The 20134-nt window shown below is 31.7% G+C and overlaps 1 protein-coding gene across 5 annotated transcripts in view; it reads left to right on the forward strand.

Moving 5' to 3' along the window:
• LCORL (ligand dependent nuclear receptor corepressor like) overlaps positions 1–20134 on the forward strand; it is a 161592-nt gene that overhangs the window by 44579 nt on the left and 96879 nt on the right. For 3 of the 5 annotated variants that reach the window (XM_069494349.1, XM_069494352.1, XM_069494347.1), the window contains exons 2-4: positions 1155–1220; positions 11983–12062; positions 12995–13124. In XM_069494349.1, the coding sequence (XP_069350450.1) occupies positions 1155–1220; positions 11983–12062; positions 12995–13124 (276 nt within the window). Of the gene's footprint in view, positions 1–1154; positions 1221–11982; positions 12063–12994; positions 13125–14742; positions 14790–20134 lie in introns of all 5 variants that reach the window. The other 2 variants (XM_069494350.1, XM_069494351.1) reach the window with 1 other exon arrangement.

Genomic DNA, 20134 nt, shown 5'->3' on the forward strand with positions numbered 1-20134 from the left:
GTAGTTCATTCACTTTTCTATGTGAAATTTCCACTCATGGGAACTAGGACTAAGTCATTTCACAAAGATTTTATTCAGTACATATTTACCAAATACCATGATAACTGCCTTACTTTGTCAAACCTAAGATATTATTAGTTTGAAGATGCATCATTAGTTCATGTTTTATTAAATGAAAAAATGTGGTCACTTTTAGACTATGACACATCGTTGATTCTAAGTTGACTCTTGATGTTTAGAGACGTTAAAATGATTTCCAAAAGCATCTTATAATTCGTGAAATATTACTATAAAAGTATTACCAATGTTTTACAATTTAGGAATACCACTGAGAAAATCTCCTTTTTCTTTCATTTGTAGGGTCTGTCTTGCCACCCTTAGTTTTTCCCTCCCTGAGCCATATATGTTTACCTTATTTCTTTTTCTTGGTTTCCCAGTTATTTTGTCATGCTTATCATTTTTTTGAATGCCTGTAGTTCATTGTTTAAAATTGAATATGATACAGACTTCAAAATAGGAAGTTGTAAAATCTTAGAATTAGTATGTCCAAAAAGTAGAATACTTGGGAAATTAATGAACTAGGGTTTTGTTAACCTGACAAGATTTTCAATAATTTTCTTTCCTAAAATTTAAGGCTGTCCATAGCAGTGAACAAATTATTGTGTTTTAGGCTTTACAGTAGGTTTAAATTTTATACAGCATACTTTTCACAGCAGCAGTTTCTCCCCATTGACATTCACTCATTTGTGTAATTGAGGTTAAAGATGCTATTTTTTTAATTAATATTTTTGGAAACAAATGTAATACATGTCTTCTAATTATCTTTCCCCTTTTCTACAAGATGATTACCTAAGAAATCTGCCCATAATATTTTAACTCGGGAATATTTCTAAATGACAAAATTGTTTACTTGTTTTAGTAGTGAATATTTGCATTTGAATATTTTGATTTCTTTACAATCATGTCATTTCTAGTAGTCAACGTGCACCTCTTTACTATGTTGTATATTGCCTAGTTCAGCTTAATTCAACTAGAGGAAAAATAATACTTATGTTAAATTAGTAATTTGCTGATTGATATAGAGTTTATAGTTTTTAATTATTATGAAATGAAGCTTTCCTATGATTAATATACTTTTCTTTCTTTAAAAACAGGTTTTGAGAGTATTTTAGAAGGGCTTTATGGACCACGGCTACGAAGAGACCTCAGTTTATTCGAAGGTAATTTTTAAAATTTTACTTAAAAATTTAACTTCCTGCCCAATTTAAAAAATGAAAAATTGTGGTTTTACATCAACTTTATATTAAACATGAATGTATAAACCATTTTAGTTAGAAAATATTTTAAAATTAGTAATTAAAATAAATTGTTAGGTTACATAATGTCTTTTAAAAATATTTTGTTACACTAAATCATAATAGAGACACTTGTTTTTATCTAGTGATACAATTTTTTTGTTTTATAAATTACATGCCCTAACTTATTCTTAAATAGGATTAAGATAAACAAATGTTAATTAAATCTATTGTGTTGATTGATCCAATCATTAAATTTTAATTAATTGAATTGGTAAATTTAAATGAATGTTCACTTAAATAAGTGTCTTGTACAAAGCTGTCATCTAAATTTTTATTTCTGTTTTCTTAAATTCTATAGTCTTTTTATATTTTTCTTCGTGAAATACAAACATTGGAAAGGGAGAATCTATGGCTAAGTGAACTAATACATTGACTTCCCTTTATCTGTTTTTGTCAGGCTATCTCTTTCTAATACCTAAAAAGCTAGAGGTATTATAAAACATTTTTTTCAATGAAGAATTTATAGAAAAGAATATTGAGGAAAGTCAAGAGTCTAATTTTTCTAGTTTTTACTGAGTTTGGGAAAGGTGCTTAGGTCATTTAAGCCTTTCAGCGTATTTCTAATCTATAAACTTGGCTCTTTACTGGCATAGTTGGTGAGAATAAGTAGAGCCTTTGTTGCTGTTATTCCAAGGAGAAGTATTCTTGGTGGTGTTATTGGTAGTATTGGTGCTGGTAATGATTAATAACAAAAAAAATTTTGTTAACAGGAATACATTTCTTACTAGATGTGACTTGCTTTGATTTTCTTTTCAACTTGTATCTAAAGGGTATTCCTAAGTAGTAATTTCATCATAATGTTACTAATTTGTTTTCAGACTTATGTCTTTAAACCGTACTGAAATGCTTTTTCTCATATTTGCTGAAAATTATGATTTTTTATTTCTGCTATCTATGAGATTCTTAATATTTCTTATACAAATTTTAAAAATTGAGTACCATTTATTATTTTAGGATTAGATTATGGTCCCAAAGTGTTGCAACATGCTTATAAATGTTTTTTAATATGCTTACCATCATATTTTATACAACTTACAAAGGTTTACTATCAAATTCAAAGTAATTTATTTTTAATGATAAAATCTAATGTTTTTAAGGAATGGTTGGGAAAAAGGACTTTTTGTGCATTATTTAATACAATTTAGGGCCCCTATGTATTACTAGTACAATTTTCCTAAAAGAGGCAGTTTGTCAATAAGTATCAAAAACCTAAAAAGAATAAATACCTATACAGTATTTTTACTTTTAAGTATCTTAAGAAGATAATCAGATAAGTGTGCAAAAGATATATTATATATATAAGGCTGCTCGTTGTAGTCCATTTAAGGTTATTTCCAAATTTTTTTGCTATTATGTATTTAAAAATAAGGGACTATTTAATAAATTATTATTTTATATCCATGAATTAGAATATATGCAGACATTAAGAATTATGCAGGAGAGTTTCTTAACGACATAGAAAGATTGTTAGATTGAAGAAAAGCAAGTTATATTGCATATACTGTATACTAATTTATCCTGTTTTTATAGAAAAAAGTATGTTTTTATTGTAAATGGACTAGAAAAGCAAAAAATGTATTCATGATGGTTATATTTGAAGTATAGATTATGGATGATTTTCATTTCTTTTTATGTATGATTTTTTTTCAATATCAAACATATTATAATTTTAAAATATTAAACTTTTAAAAACACACTTTGTATTTTTTTTACTGAAACCTATGAATATTGGAAAGACAGGTCTATGGGTGAGTAAACTGACAGCATTATATATTTTAACCAACTATTTTTTCAGTGATGTTAATCATATTATGTATGTAATAATAGACTAGTGTAGAATATCTGATGAACTTTATTCAATTTTATAAATTATAGAACCATAAAGGAAATTTCATTTTATTGGGTCTCTCAAATTTATGAACACTTTCTTTGACACATAACCTGTATTGTCTTAAACTATCCTTGAAGTGGGAATGGGGACTATGGGAATATAGGGACACAGCGATTTTTAATTTTTCCCATCTAGTTTTTAAAGAACCTGTGGATTATCTTAAATGTATTGCCAGTGGCTTTAAGATCTTTGAGGTCCTTAAACATTGAGGTCAGGGACATGGTGTTCAACTGTGTATTCCTAGCAACCAGTCAGAGTTCAAAAGTGTTTGAATAGCTCATTGAAGCTCTTGGGCGCCTAGCTCCTGTATGGTAATGTAGGTTACAGGTTTGCAGCTGTTCTCTCCTGTTGCTCATGATACAGGCAGCCTAAAACTCAGATTGCCACTCTGCAAAATACTGCCTTGTGTGTTCAGAGTTTTATGTTTACGTAATACTGTTTGTTATTTGTTATAGCCTCCTCTTCCAAAGGCTCTAGCATAAATACTCATAGAATATTTTGATCTGTGATATAATTGCTGTGATACCATAATTTAGCTGTTTTATTATTTGGTTAGAGATGTAGAGCACTAGGAGAGAACATTTTTATAGGTGTATCTGAAATTTTATCTTACAATTCATTTACAAGTTGGGTAGTGTCAGTATAAATTTTCTATTTTGATTTTTGATTGAATTATTTCTGAATCTTGTATCTGATCAGTTTTATGTGCTAACTCTGTTACCTTCTGTTACACTCTGATACCTTTCTACTGGGACCAAAGGTATCTCTAAGGGTCCTTTTTTGTGTAAGTAAGAAGAGAGAAAGGTTTGTTTGAGAGAGGGTCTTGCTGTCACACAGGCTAGAGTGTGGTGGCCTGATAATAGCTCACTGGATCCTGAAAATTCCTGGACTCAAGCGAAACTCCTGCCTCAGGCTTTCAAACAGCTGGGAGTACAGATGTGTGCCACCATGACAAGCTATATTTTTTTATTTTTTGTAGAGATAGAGTCTTGCCATGTTGCCCAGGGTGGTCTGGAACTCCTGGGCTCAAGCAATCTTCCCACCTTGGCCTCCCAAAGTGCTGGGATTACAGTTGGGAGCTGCCATACTTGGCCTTAACTAGTTAAGTGTTTTAAGTTGAGAGAGTGATAGTGGTGATGGGAGTAGTCAAAAGTTTTCTGCTTATTCTTTATTAATGTTGAGCAGGGTTATTCAGTGATGAATCATAGAGCTAAAAGTACATGTGAACTGTTGTAACAACCTGTCTTCAGTCAGATGAATGATATCTATGGAGAACATGACCTTAAGGATAGAAACTCCAAAATGTGCCGCTCCGATGTTTTATCATTCTTATGGCTAAGGAAAGCTTTTTCTTAAATCTCTTAATTTTAGTCATTTCTTATTTTAGCATAGTTTTACACTGAATTAAATATTTTTATCTAGTATATAATATTTCTAAGCAGTGCTGACTAATTTTAGTTTCATGAGTTTTTCTGCTGAGCTTATGAATTAACAAAGGAAAAATCTAAAGAATCAATAATTTAACCTATGCTTGATGTTTCTTCAGCCTTCCTTTCTTACTTGCTGTTCTTCCGTATTCGTGTTTGAAGTCACTGTTATGTACTTCCTTGCCTTCTGGCAACCCAGGTTGCAGTTTACTTACTCTTATGTACTTACCCACTCTTAACTTCCCCCACTTCTGTTTATTTGTTTATATAGTTATGTATACATGTATATTTGTGTTCCTTCAGAAATTAGTTATTATACAAAGGGCTGAATGTTCTAAGGAAATAAATGCCCGTATTTTATTTTTAGAATATTATTTGTTTATATATAACACATGTTCATTTTAGAAAAATAAAAAACATAGGTAAGCCAGAAAGAAAAAATTACCCCTAATCCCACTACCCAGAGGTAACCTCTATTAACATTTTTATATAAATGTAAAATAAAATGTTTGCATATATTTATTCTTTTATTAAAATCACGTACACTGTATACATAGTGTGTGTATATACATATATATACAGAGTGTATGTGTGTTTGTGTATACACACACACTTTTGTGCCTGTTGTGTTTATTCACTTATATATCATTTGGGTATGTAAAGTTCTAAGTCATCATTTTTAATGGCTGCACAGGATTTGTGGAAATACTATAATTAATTTAGCTAATTAATTCGTTTAATATCCCATTGCTGTATATGCATTCCATTCTTTTTCAGATAGATCTTGTACTTCATGTTCTCTTTTGTGCTTTTTTGGGGGGGGAAGTTATAAAATTAGCTAAACTTTGAATCTCAGGCATTCTTTTGCTCACACATAGGTACATACTTGCTTCGTTGACCTTTTACCCCAAATGTTCAAACTTTGTTTCTCCAGGAGCCTTAGGTAAATTCTTCATCTTTTTTCTTGCTTTTTTGAATTAAAAAAGTTTCTAATCAAAGTTGATAGCTAAAGAGTAATGGTATTATAATAATAAACCTGAATCTGTGCAAGGGTGAAGACAGCTATATGTTTTGAAGGAAATTTAATCCAGTGCTATCAAGGTTTAGAGCCTCTTGAAAAAGCATGTAGAAGCTATTCGTTATAGACATCTCCAGCTTTTTTCTCATCCTGTTCTACATAAGTGTGCTTCCTTTGTTATTGCCATTATTAAAAATGGTTTATTACTTAGATGCTAGGACTATGAGTATAGATATTCCTCACTATACAAATTTGTATGCAGGAATCTAAATTAGTATATGTTTTTAGGTAAACCATTGGAAATCTGAGCCCTTGTTACTCACTATTCTCAACTTAGAAACCAAATAAATTCGAGAACAAAGGATTCTTCTGTATTGTTCTAAATTACTTTTAATTATGAAATTAAATGCGTAGTATTTATTTACATTTAATTTAATAGACTTTTAATTTGCAAACCTGCTGTTATTTCTGTGGAAAAATATATTCTAAGTTTCATCCTAATACCTTAAAAATCAACTTTGGCACACCATGTGTGTTAAAGTTGAAGACTTATGTATCATATACACTAGTGTTTTGGGAGGTTTACATTTTAATTTTTGAATTTTGATTCAGAACCACGCCAAGTTTGAGTGGTTTTGAAAGAAGGTTTTTGAGTGCTGCTAATTTTTAATTTGTTGGAAACAAAATAGGAGTCCTAGTTTTCTGTCTTCTTTTGTCTGTCTCACGACTCTTTGTCCTTTTGAGGAAAGCATATCTATTCTCTCTTCTTTGAGGTCTCCAAAAACCTTTAAATGTCATGAACTTCACACATTTATGGCTCTCAGAAAAGTTCCCAGTACTCTAGGCCTCTCTTTCTCTTCCATCTGCCCTAAATGCACTTCTCCTGCCATCATAGGACTTTTTAAGCAAAAATTTACTCAGTGGGAACAGATTGTATGTGACATGAACCTCAGTGCAGTAGGCCTGTGGAAACCGGTTGATAGGTGTTTATTGATTTTTCTCTAGGTGTGTCCACATATCAAAGGGATTATTTATATCAGGTCTGCAATCTGTTGCATGTTGGCTAAATCCAGTGTCTTTACTGTTTTGAATGGCCTGTGAACTAAAAATGGTTTTTACTTTGTTAAATAGTTGAAAAGAATTAACATCTCATGACTTGTGAAAATTATATGAAGTTCAAACTTAATTATTCCGTTAATAAAGTTTTGCTGGACATGATCCCTCTTATTCATTGATGGCTGTGGCTGCTTTTGTATTACAGTAGTAGCATTGAGCAGTTGTGGCAGAGACCATACAGCTTGCAAAACCTAAAATATTTACTATTTGGCTGTTTATGGAAAAGGATTATTGACCCCTGACTTACAACACTGACTGAAACTTACTATGTTTAGCTTAATATCCTTTTTTCCAACTGTTAACACTATGATGATAGGGACAACAAAACGACTTTTTAATAAGATTTTTTAGATGAAATATTTTGAATGCTTATTTTGTGTTAGATACTGATTAGCAATAAGGAAAGAAAAATGAATAAATAAGATGTCTTCTTACTAGGAACTCATGGCCTAGTGTATTAACTCAAAGGTCAGTGGTTTTCTAGTATGAAGTGAGGGCGTTTAATATTATAGAACTAAAACCAGAGTATCTAATACTATTTTATTGTTATATAAATTATTATTAATGAAAGTCCATAGTTTACATTAGGTTCATTCTTTGTGTGTTGTACAGTTTTATGGGTTTTAACAAATGCATGTATATAGTATCATACACAATATGTATCACTGCCCTAAAAATCTCCTATACTGTATCTGTCAATCTACCCTTTTCCCTACAACATGGCAAACACTGATCTTTTTACTGTCTCTAAAGTTTTTTCTTTTCCAAAATGTCATATAATTGGAATCATGTAGTATGTGGCTTTTTCATATTTTCTTCTTTCACTTAGCAATATTCATTTAAGGATCTTCTGGATCTTTTCATCGTGTTATAGCTCCTTTCTTTTTATTGCTGAATAATAATGCCTTGTACAGATGTTCCAGTTTGCTTATCTATTCACCTATTGAAACAAGTCTTGGTCACTTTCAGGTTTTAGTTATTTTGAATAGGCTGCTTTAAACATTCATATGCAAGTTTTTGTGTGTACAAAAGTTTTCAACTCATTTTGGTAAATACTTAGGAGCACCATTGATAAATCATGTAAAAAGACTATGTTTAGATTTGTAGGAAACTGCCAGACTCTCTTGAAAAGTGGCTGTATCATTTTGCATTTTCACTAGCAATGAATGAAAGTTCCTGTTCCTCCACATCCTCACCAGTCTTTGATGTCAGTGTTTTAGATTTTTAACGATTCTATTAATAATAAATATGTAGCAGTGTCTCATTGTCTTAATTTGTAATTCCCTAATGACATGATATTGAACATCTTTTTATATGTTCATTTGCCATCTGTATATCTTCTTGGGTGATGTGCCTGTTCAGATAAATTTTGGTATTTGGGTAATGATGGAATCATAGAATAAGTGAGGAAATATCTCCTCTACTTCCATATTCTGAAACGGATTGTAGAGAGACCATCTGGGCTGGTGCTTTATGTCTTGGAAGGTTTTCAGTTATTGATTTAATTTCTTTAATAGATGCAGGCCTATTGAGGTCATCTATTTTGCCTTGTATGAGATATGGTATTATAGATTGTGTCTTCTGAGGAATTGGTCCATTTCATCTAAAGTTGTTAAATTTGTGGACATAATGTTCATAATATTCTTTTATTAATATTATCCTTTTAATGTCCATAGGATCAGTAGTGACGGCCTGTCTTTCATTTCTGATATTAGAAATTTGTGTTTTCTCTCCTTTTTTCTTAATTGACTAGCCAGGCTTGGCTAGAGGTTTATCAATTTTATTGCTCTTTTCAAAGAACCAGCTGATCCTAATTTTTAAGAAGGAATAAAATATAGACTGGGAGAATCTGTAGCAAAATGTTAATCATTATCTTTCGATGATGGGATTATGAATAATTTTTCTTTTCTCTATACTTTTGATATAGTTAATATGTAGTTTCATAATGAAAAATTATTTTTTAATTGCATTGCCCACTATTAAGTATCTTTCCCCCCAAATCAACACAGTTATAATCAGTGTTTCATGATCTTTATAAAAAATCTTGTTTAATATTCTCCTTTTTCATTTCTCATTGGGTTTTGTTTCTGGGAACTCTAAATTCATATCCTATGGATAAAGGATACTAAAAAGAACAGAAATATTAAAAACAAATGAGGTTATTTAGAAGAAAACAATGAGGTTATTTAGAAGAAAACAAGTTCAACTTGTTACGTGTGTTACATGTTTTAATTTAATTTTTACTACAGCCTTCAGATGCTGTTATTCTCTTCATTTTACAAACAAGGAAACTGAAACTCAAGAGAGGTTAGCTTGCCTGACGCCGCTTCTAGTATGTAAAGAAGCCCATGATTCAGTGTGAAGGTTCTCTGATTTCAAAGTCTGGATTAGGCAAAATGATTGTAGCCAGACTTTTAACTACAGGAGAATATATCCATGGTGGAAGGTTGACCTTTGTCAGTCATTTGTTATCAGTTTTCATTATGACATTGCCTTTTATTGATAAAAGTATTTCTGTAAGGTATATAATTAATGTTTTTTGAACTTATACCTTCACATATTAAAGTTTCAAAAAGAGAGATAACTTCTTTTAGAGAGGAACATCTGATTCATTGTCAAATTTTGGTAGATAAAATGAATGTTTTATTCTGGTATTTATTTAATGTTTAGTGACATGATAAAATAACCTGGAGAGAGGAGAGGATATCTGTCCTAGAGTTGGCTTTTTTAAAATCTGTTTTTCCAAATAGAAAAAATATATCCCACCATCATTTATTTTGACTCAACATCCAAAGTTAATGTAGATTGAGTAATTATTAAATATTTGTAAGTTAGTCTGTACCTTTTGAGCTCTGCAAAATTTAATGGCCTTTATGTATTCAATTGATTTTTCAGTGCCATTTACTTATGTAGGCATTTATTTTGATTAACATTTTCTTGAAGAATTCCTGTTAAAATACCTAAAATAAGTGACATAATCTCAGCATGCCTTGAGTTTTATTTTACAAGTGACAATTATCTTAATCTAAAGCTGTTGCTTGAGTCAACATATTTATCACTGAAATTTCTTGAAACCTTACAACCATTTTTCAGAAATACCTCTTCTCCAGGTCTACCAGCTATTTTTTAAAAAATCCTTTCATAAGGCCATGATAAAAAAAAGGGGGAGTAAGATTTTCTTGACCTATCAAAATTATATTATGCTTGGGATATGAATCATTTCAAACAATTCCAAAATCTGTTATACGCTTATGGGTGATCTGGTTCAGCTGGACTTCAAACTTTGGATGGGGTTAACATCTTCTCCACAAGAACTTCAGGTCCAAGATTGGAGGAGTATAATGGCTTAATGGGGCAAGTTCCTTTTATGTTGGATGGTGGAAACTCAAGAAGACTGGGGGAAACTTGCCATTCCTTTTAAAGCTTCAGCTTGGAATGGCATGTTATCACTTCTCCCCCATTCATTCCATTGATTAGAAAGCTACGCTTCCTAGTAAGAGACCCTGTGCCGATCTTACAGTCAAGAGTCTGTATATGTGATTCTTTTCTAGACAGGGAGTGAAAGGTTGAAATCTACATAAGCCTACATAACTACAGTTCTATAAGGACTTGATTTTTAATAGTATAGATTGCTTAAGCTTTTTGATATGTCAGGTTGTTTACAGAAAGTGACCAATTTTCTTAAGCATATATTTAATTAAAATTATGTGTCTTCTGCAAATTAACCTTATTAAACACACATACAGTGGTACAGGATTAAAAAAAAAACAGTGACTAGTAATTCTGCCTTGTTTGTAACTAGCCTTTTCATGGTGTTTTATAGTTTATGAAGTATTTTCTCATTTTTTTCTTTTGACCCACAGAGAAGTTAGGGGATGTGATCCTTATTTTACATGAGGTAATTAAAACAAAAAACTGTGTAGCTTGAAAAGTTTACAACTTAGTAAGTGGTATTCCATCCCAGATTTTGAGAGGCTTCAAATTCACTTATCTTTCTAGTACCATATACTGCACTTACATTTCCTTTCCAAGTTTATGTGAATAGTTAGTATTATATTTGTGTACCACTAAAGAAGTCAAAGGGAGATACTACTGCCCTCTTTATATTCCAACAAATTATATTATCATCTATTCTGATCTGTATATCTGGCTTGATTCAGAGGGGTCCTACGGGCTGATCCTAACTAGTATTTATACATTATGATTCCAAAAAAGGTAAACTTTATTTTCTGTATAATTTAGCAGAGACATATATTCAAATTCATTATGTATTTCAAAAGTACGAGAGAAAATTACTATAGTAGAGCAGTGTTTTTCACAATAGTCACAGTTTAGCTGCCTCAGATGATAATAATTTTATGTTTGGAGTTTCATGTATGGATTTATTTGGGGAAAGAATTCAGGGGGAGTTTCTACTGCAAGGGTTAAGTTCAGAAATCACTGTCCATACCCAAGTATGGTTAGGATGACAATGTTATTATAACTTCATAAAATTCCTTCAGTAGAAATGTTTTTGTTTTCCAGAATTCTCTAATACAATAGTTGAATTATAAGATATTCTTCTGAAAATAAAATCCATGTTTTGTATTGAATAATATACTTTATTTGTTTACCTGATTTTTACTCTAACTTTTGCAACAAAGCCTTTTGAACGAGGTAACAAAAATCTGATCTGACTTTTGAGGTATAGATTTCTACTTGTTTCCTTGGGCATAATTTCATTTTCTTAAATCTGTGCGCATTTCTAGTGCTTTCTTCCATTTCCCTATTTTGTGTTGTCTTTTGTGGTACGCAAAATTTATTCCTTTCCTCTCCATATCTTCCCCTTTGTTCTGTTTTCTTTCATAGTGAAAATAAAATTAATGGACAATGATAAATTGAATCTTTCAGAAGGTTAGATGATAATTAAAATCCTATTGTTGGAAAATTATTAATTTATAAACAGCTCATTGTTCTTGCTGTTTTGTCCCATAATAGTGCAAAATTACTCTCCTTACAGCTTTCTCTGTTTATTTCTTTATAGATGTCATCAGTTAATTTTGAAGTTAGTCCTTCTTCCCTTATTGTTTAGTAGTTTTTTTTTTTAATATGAGCCATTGCTGTGGAGAGTGATAATTTTATTTGATTTAATAAAAGTTAGTGTATTTAATGAATTTTTTCCCTCTTTTAAAGACTGTGAACCAGAAGAGCTGACTGACTGGTCTATGGATGAAAAATGTTCATTTTGTAACCTACAGAGAGAAGCAGTCAGTGTAAGTTTTAGTGCTATGAAATTATTTTTAAACTAATGCACAATTGTAAAACAATTTTTTTTTTTTTAAATCTAATTTGTTCTGAAAATTTGTCACTCACAGTGGAAGTTTAAATACTTGATCTGGTAAATGAAAAGAATATTTTAAAGTCTTATATTAAAAGTCTAACATTAGGCTTAACTTGCAGGTGAAAATGCTAGAAAACTCATCTTTTTTGCTTATTTATTTCACATTTCTTTCTTATTGTTCCCTGACTCATGAAGTTCAGTTCAGATCTATTTTATATTTATGTATACAGGGGTGAACTTGAAGGCCTACTTTGATCTGAGACCACCCTAAAATCTGATTTCTTAGGAATCAATAATAAGGGGATAATGTGCTATTTTTTAGCCTTTCACTTATTCTTGAAGTCTTTTGGATGTCATAATTATCTCCTGTGTAAATGATGAAATATTTAAGTGTCTACTGTATGCAGGGCATAACCTATGCAACCAGCAGCATCTTATGTGGTGGGAAGTCCTGATTTCTTTTCTACTGTTGTGAGAAGGGCTGAGAAGAAATGGGAACTTGAGAACCTATACCAATTTTGTTCAGATTAGTGGGTAAACATACCTGCTTTGTTGTTAAAACTCTGATAGGATTACATTACAGGCACGCTATGTAGTGAATTTATTGAAGTATATTTTATCTGCTCTTCCCTTTTTTTTTTTTTTTAATACCATTTTGCTAAGGAATAAGGCTATTTTGACCCTCTATCAAAGCTAAATTTCTTTTTTCCTGACTCTTGTCCCAAATTTTGTGTTCCCTCTATATAGCTTGATATAATTCAAAAGAATAAATGGGCATTTAGAGAATTAACTTTTTGCCATTTTTAATGGAATTCCATGTTTAAATAAGTGATTTTGTATGTTGTTGTTTTCTTATACTTTTAGGATTGTATACCATCTCTTGATTCTTCACAGTCAACACCAACGGAGGAGCTATCATCTCAGGGCCAGTCCAACACTGATAAGATTGAATACCAAGCAGAAAATTACCTAAATACACTCTTTCGAAAGAAAGGTAATATTGGTATGTTTTCTCATTTAAAATTTGCCATAGAAATCTAAAATGTTTCAATTTTTTCCACAAGAAAGTTTTTTACATGCCAATCTCTCTAATTCATTTTTGATTATTTCTTTATCCTTAAAGTTTCTTCTTATTTTTAGGGACAGTAGGATTCTCATTTACTCTAGTGCTGGTCTTGGATTAGGGATTCCTTTTCACCATTTATTCTCAAATCTCTCCCTGGCTTTATCTCCCTGACATTTTCCTTGTCTATGAATAGGCCCCTTTTTAAAATTTTTATGCTTCTCGTCTTTCTTATTTTATTGCTGTTCTCAAGACTCCAAAAGTTGTTTGGTATTCAAAAAGTTACAGATATATAATATGATACTGCAAAGCTATCGCTAATAATGTAACAGTTAAATCATTTATGTGCCTTTTTGGAGTATATTTGCCGGCTTGCTATTTCAATATTTATTTGGTAGCTTGAATATGCTTATGTGAATTAAAAATTCAATGTTCCTTTTTACTTCTTGTCTGTCTAAATGATTCAAACCAGATAGTTCTTGTTTTACTTGTTCCCTTACTTGACACACATGTATCAAGCAGAAATAGTTTTTATATTTTAGTTACTTGGGAAAAACATAGAAGTATAGAACCTTCCGTTTTTTGTTCTTGACTGTTCCTACAGGAGTAGAGTGTCTTATTTCTACCACAGGGACCTTTGGAGTGAGTTACAGTATATGTTGGGGTAGGGAGGTGGATTATTGTATCTCTCAGCTTCTAGAGATTGAGTAAACATTACCATATTGTCATTTAGTTGTTAACCCTATTTTTCTCCTCTTTGGAATTAGGTGTCACCAGATGTTTTCTATTAAATTGATAACTTTCATTTTTTTTTTTATTCAATGATGTTAAAACAGTCCTCATCTTTGAGAAGGGAGTCTTTCGTTTAGTCATAAGTGTTACAAATTCTTTTATGTTGAAATATGGGAATCCTCTGATTATAAAAATTATTAGTATAATTCAAAGGCCTGAAGTGAAGAACTGTATTTTTTTTTTAAGTGCAAAGGACTGAACATCTTTTCCTGTGTGTTACTGAAGTACTTAGTGTTGATAAATTTGCATTATCTTTTAAAACAAATTCTTTTTTCAAATTTTTAGTCTAAACCATGTTAAAAATATTTTATAGCCAGGCACGGTGGCATGTGCCTATAGTCCCAGCTACTGGGGAGGCTGAGATTGGGGGTAGCCCAGGAATTCACGGCCAGCTTGGGCAATATAGCAAACTCTATCTCAAAAAATAAGAAACAAGTATTTTACATGCTTTAATAATTTTATAGCATTAATTTAGAAGATTGTATTCTGTCAGTATATTTACGCTAGGAAGAATTATGTTATCAGACTTACATCACAAAGAGAGCTGGAGAAAACATACACATTTACACGTACACACACACAGTAAGTTTCATTTACCTTGGAACTCATTACTCAGTCTCATTTTCCTTTGAGTCATTTGTAATAGTAATAACTAGAATTATCAATAATAGTAATTTTTAATTTTTGATAGTATGGAGTTAGCCTATGCTCCATTCCCCTATTAAGAGTAATCAGTAAAAACTTGGTACTATTTCAGCTGATTCAAGCATCTGGGTCTCCGTGAGGTCTCCTACCAATGGTTGGGTGAGTGTTCTTGGATATTTAGTGACTTCTCCATTTGGAGATTTCTTATTTTTTTCTTCAAAATCCTTTGAAAGGTTGCACAGAATTTTTAAATTAAAGATTCTTCTTAGCGTTTTTGCTTTATTTCAAGTCTTATCTTTGTTAATTTCTTTATTTGTAGTTCATCATCACTTTCCAGATTTAATTAAACATAAAGGTTTTTCTACTTGTTTTCTTGGATTTGTTTTTATCATTTTATTAAATTTTAAAAATTTTCTTTCAGTAGAATTAGAGATTTCCAATATGATCTGACCACAATGGGGCTAGAAGATAATAACTCCTTTATTTGTTGTTTTTTTAAGTTCTACTATTAACTCTATTTTGAAATAAAAGCCAAGAAATTTGTTTTTAAAGACAGGAAATACTTCTGAGTCTTTGGAGTAGCAAATAACATATGTCTTTTTAGTGAAGATTTTTGTTTCCTGAAGATTTCCAAAATTTGGTCATTTTTAGGAATTCTGGACATTGGTGGCATTAGTATTACTGATACTTTAAATCTGTTGCTTAGTTTGAGGAGCTTGTGCATGTTGATCATCTTGTAAAATATAAAGAAATCTTTTAATATCCTTATTGTACTTTATTTATTTATTGTCTTTCCCAACTTACGTTTTTGGAGATGTGCTAATGATAAATGTAAGCTATTATTATTGAGAATATTACTACTTGGAATAGTGATGATAATTGATGTCATCAATTATAATTGAGTACTAATGCCTTTTTTATGCTTTAATTTAATTCCTTATTAAGATGTAGGTGTTGCTTATTATCATTTTAACAGGTAGGGAGAAAGAAGCTCAGAGACATTAAATAACATGTCTTTTAGCTATGGGTTGTGAACATTTGAACCATCAAGGAAAAATTAAAAAGATAGAAGATGTTCTCTGTGAAGAACACCTAGATTCTTTTAAGAACTAAGTAGAAAATCTTTGCATTCTCTGCTATTTAGCAGCCTAGGATTAGAATTATTTTATTTGAATTAGGCAGACTAGAGAGGAACTATGAGAAAGGCTCTATATTTCTCATAGGTTTCTATTTTTCCTTTATATGAACTGTGAATAATTTTAGTGATTGGTTCCCTTGTAGTATTTAATAATAGATAGATTGTAAGAATGTAACTGGCCTTCGACTTTCTTAGTAATGAAGGAAACTTATTCCTTAAACTAAATACAGGTCAGGCAATCCCTTCTAATTGGAAGCTAATTAAAAATACTCTTTCAGGGTTGAATAAATTGAATTGGGGGTGAGGGATGTCCTAGTACAGAGGTAAACACTTTTACCTAGTTTTATATATTTGTACTTTAAAAATGTTTCAAAATTGAATTTCTTCTAGAGGTTAACCCTGAAATTAACTAGCATGCTGGAATAGAATGAAAACTTCATGATAAACAGGGACTTTGTTTTGTTTATTGCAGAACCCTCAGCATCTAGGACAGTACCTGTCACATCTTAGGTCCTGAGTAAATATTTCTTGAATGAATGAATACTAAGATAAACTATATCCAGGTGTCTTCCAGTTACTCTAAATATTCAGTAATATTAGTACTTCATTTGTTCTATTTGAAGAAGTATTTAATAAATTATTTAGCATGTACTTATAGTTTACCTTTCCCTGCTTTGTACTTAAATATTACTGTGTATAGTTTGAATAGCAGTCTGTTTTGACTATGAATATACATAGGCATGTAGATATAAAATGCCCTGTACAAGCTGTTGCTATGAAATGTAAACTATTTTGGCTTTTCACTTCACATTCCCTGGTCACCTGAAGTATGTAAGTCAGTGGCTTATGATTCAGGAAGATGTCTCATCTTTTATTTTTAAATTGAAGACTGCTGGACTTCACTAAATTGGACAGTATGCACATAGTAGCTAAGTGAATCATACTGCTAAATGTATAATAAAATGAAACTGTCCTTCATCAAAATATAGTATGCTTTTCCTGCTTCATCTTTTACCCCCACACGTGGTTAGCATTCATGTAACTACTAATCTGGTGTGTTGGGTTATTGTTTCCCCCAAAGACTTTCCTGATGGATTTGATGCACTTAGTTGAAAACTCCTATTAACCGACCCTTTTCCCTAAATTAATCGATAGCCAGGTTTTATATATAAAGTTTTCCATGCCTTTTCTGAATTCAAGCCCTTTCTTATTCCAACTCTTAATGTTTAAGTGTTATAGCATGAAATAAATACTCATGCAGTTCACTAACCAATTGAATTGTGACTAATGATAAAATGTTTGGTTTCTTAGACACAGGCAGTATTAATTTTTTAGATTGCTCTTCTCTAAATTCAGGTATCCTTGAGTGACAATGTAAATTTGACATGATTCATTCAGGCCTTAAGTGGTTCTTATACAAGCGTTTTTTTTGTGATATCATTGTGGTCATTCTTTGGATTTCTCTTATATGGTTTGCCCTTTTGGACTTCTTAGGGAACTAACTGTATATTAGTGCCATAAAATAATTCACATACCATCATGAGCTGCATTCAGAGGTGTTCATGAAAAGATTTTTCTTCTTTTCTTACCAGGTACTTGTAGGATATTAATCAATTCTAAGAACACACTTAAAATTAGAACTGAGTTTAATACTTCTTTGCATTTCTAACAAAATCACTCTTTTACCTGTGATACCATACAGAGAAGGAATTAAAGGAAACGTACCAGGTCGTTCATCATCGCCCAGATTCTTATCTCTCTCTGCCTTTTTTATTTCCTAATTTGACTCAGTCTTTTTCCCCTTTATGAGCTACCAAATTCTTTCTGCCATGTCTCCTGGCACTAGTCTATTTTCTGAGTGTTTCCTTTACTTTATTGCTGTAATTGAAACCTATATATTCATAAAGGATGCTTTTGTAGCCTCTCACTTGCTGATTGTTTTTAATTGCTTACTTTACATAATATAAGGGCAATAAAACTGGCAGGCAACCTCCAAAATCTTTGTAGTTGTTTATCATTTATTTTCCCTACTCCCTCAAAACTCTGAGCTCCTTTGAAGCACATGACATCAAAATAGTCCAGCTACATTACCATGTTGAAGATCTCTACCAGCCTTTTCATACTGTTCCCATCCTAGCTCATGGTGACTTCAAATTCTATGTAGCTATTACATCCAACATTTTGACCTTTCAGTTACTTGATCTCTTTATCTCCAATGATCTTTCCTTCATTCTACTCTAGCCACCTTTTCACACATCCCTACACTTCTACCACCTCCCAAATCTAGTTTCAACCATCCCCTTTTCTGACTATCATCTTATTCCAATATTCTCATTTCAGTATTTATAGTGTTTTATTTCTTCATTTATTTTATTGATACATAATATTTGTACCTAATTATGGTATACATGTGATGTTTTGATACATGCATACAATGTGTAATGATCAAATCAGGGTATTTAAGATATCTATCACTTCAAACATTTATCATTTCTTTGTGTTGGGAACATTTCAAATTTTCTCTTCTCTTCTAGCTATTTTGAAAACTACAATGTATATTGTTAGCTATAGTCACCCTACTGTGCCATCAAGCACTGGGACTTATTGCTTCTGTGTAACTGTATGTTTGTACCCATTAACCAACCTCTCTTCATCCCTCTCCCCTTTTCAGCCTCTATTTACTATCATTCTACTCTCTACCTCCATGAGATCACCTTTCTGAGCTTCCACATATGAGTGAAAACATGAGATATTTGTCTTTCTGTGCCTGGTTTATTTCACTTAACATAATGACCTCCAGTTCTATTCATTTTGCTGCACATGACAGGATTTCCTTCTTTTTTATAGCTGAATAGTATTCCATTTATATACACACACCACATTTTCTTTATTCATCCATCCATTGGTGAACATTTAGGTTGATTTCCTATCTTGAATATTATGAATAGTGCTGCAGTCAACATGGGGATGCAGGTGTCCTTTTGGTATACTGATTTCCTTTCCTTTGGATGAATACCCAGTAGTGGGATTGCTGGATCATGTGGTAATTCTATTTTTAGTTTCTTGAGAAGCCTCCATACTGTTTTCCATAACACGGTTCTAATTTACATTCCCACCAATAGTGTATAAGAGTTCCCTTTTCTCCACATCCAAGCCAGCATTTGTTATTTTTTGTATTTTTGGTAGTAGCCATTCTAACTGGGGTGAGATGATACCTCATCATCGTTTTGTTGTGCGTTTTCCTGATAATTAGTGATGTTGAACATTTTTTCATATGCTTCTTGGTTATTTTTATGTCTTTTGAGAAATACCTATTCAGATCCTTTGCCCACTTTTTAATGGGATTGTTTATGTAGGTATCCAATATATATACATATTTTTTTTTTTACCTCATTGCAACCTTCAATCTATTGACCACACCACTTCTCTCTGCTCATTGTTTTCTCATGACTTCGCTTTTCTTTTTACTCGGTTCAGATACTGCGGTTGATCATCATGATCATTTTTTATATAAAATCTTAACTCCCTTCCCTCTTGCTCCCTTTGTCATATTTGGCTCTTAGAATCTTATCTGTGTTTTATTTCAACTCCCATTTACTATACCTTGCCATGGAACAGCTGAACTTGAGTAGAGTAAAACACCCAATCATGTTGTCTTTCTAAGTCTCACTTATCGAATCAGTTTTCTTTCTTATAAGTAGTTGTTTTATCTCTCTCCTCAAACCTCCAACAACTAAAAAATCCTTCCTTTTTGTAACACAATAACCTTCAAATATATTATATAGTTTACTTATTGTTTTTTATTTGTCTCCTTCTGCTAGAACATAAGGACCGTAAGAAATTGGATTTTTGTATTTTTGTTCACTAATGTATCTCAAGGACCTGGCACACAGTAGATGTTTAATAAATACTCATTATTGTCCATACTTTTACCATCTCCACTTCTTGCCATCCCTTATCTTTTCAACCCATCCCACTTAGCCTTTCTTTCTACCACTCTACTAAAATTGTTTTGTCAATTTCATTGGTAATTCCATCTTGTCCTATTCAGAGGAATACCAGTCAGTTGACATCTTATTCAGCCGTTCAGCATCATTTGATAGAATTAATTACTTTTTTACTTTAGTTTCAGGGAAATTATACCCTTCTCATTTTCTTACCTTTCTCAGAAATAGCTTCTTTCGCATACTCGTTGCTGGTTCTCATCTTCTAGACCTATAAATATTGAAGTGCCCCAGGAGTTAGTCCTCAGCTGTCTTCTCTTCTTGATATACCTTCACTCACTTAATGCCCTCTTTCAGTCCTATGTCTATAATTATCATGTGTGTGCTGATGATACTTACATATTAAATGTAATCCTGACCTT

The sequence above is a fragment of the Eulemur rufifrons genome, chromosome 19, assembly GCF_041146395.1.
Source record: "Eulemur rufifrons isolate Redbay chromosome 19, OSU_ERuf_1, whole genome shotgun sequence".
In the NCBI taxonomy this organism is placed as follows: Eukaryota; Metazoa; Chordata; class Mammalia; order Primates; family Lemuridae; genus Eulemur; species Eulemur rufifrons.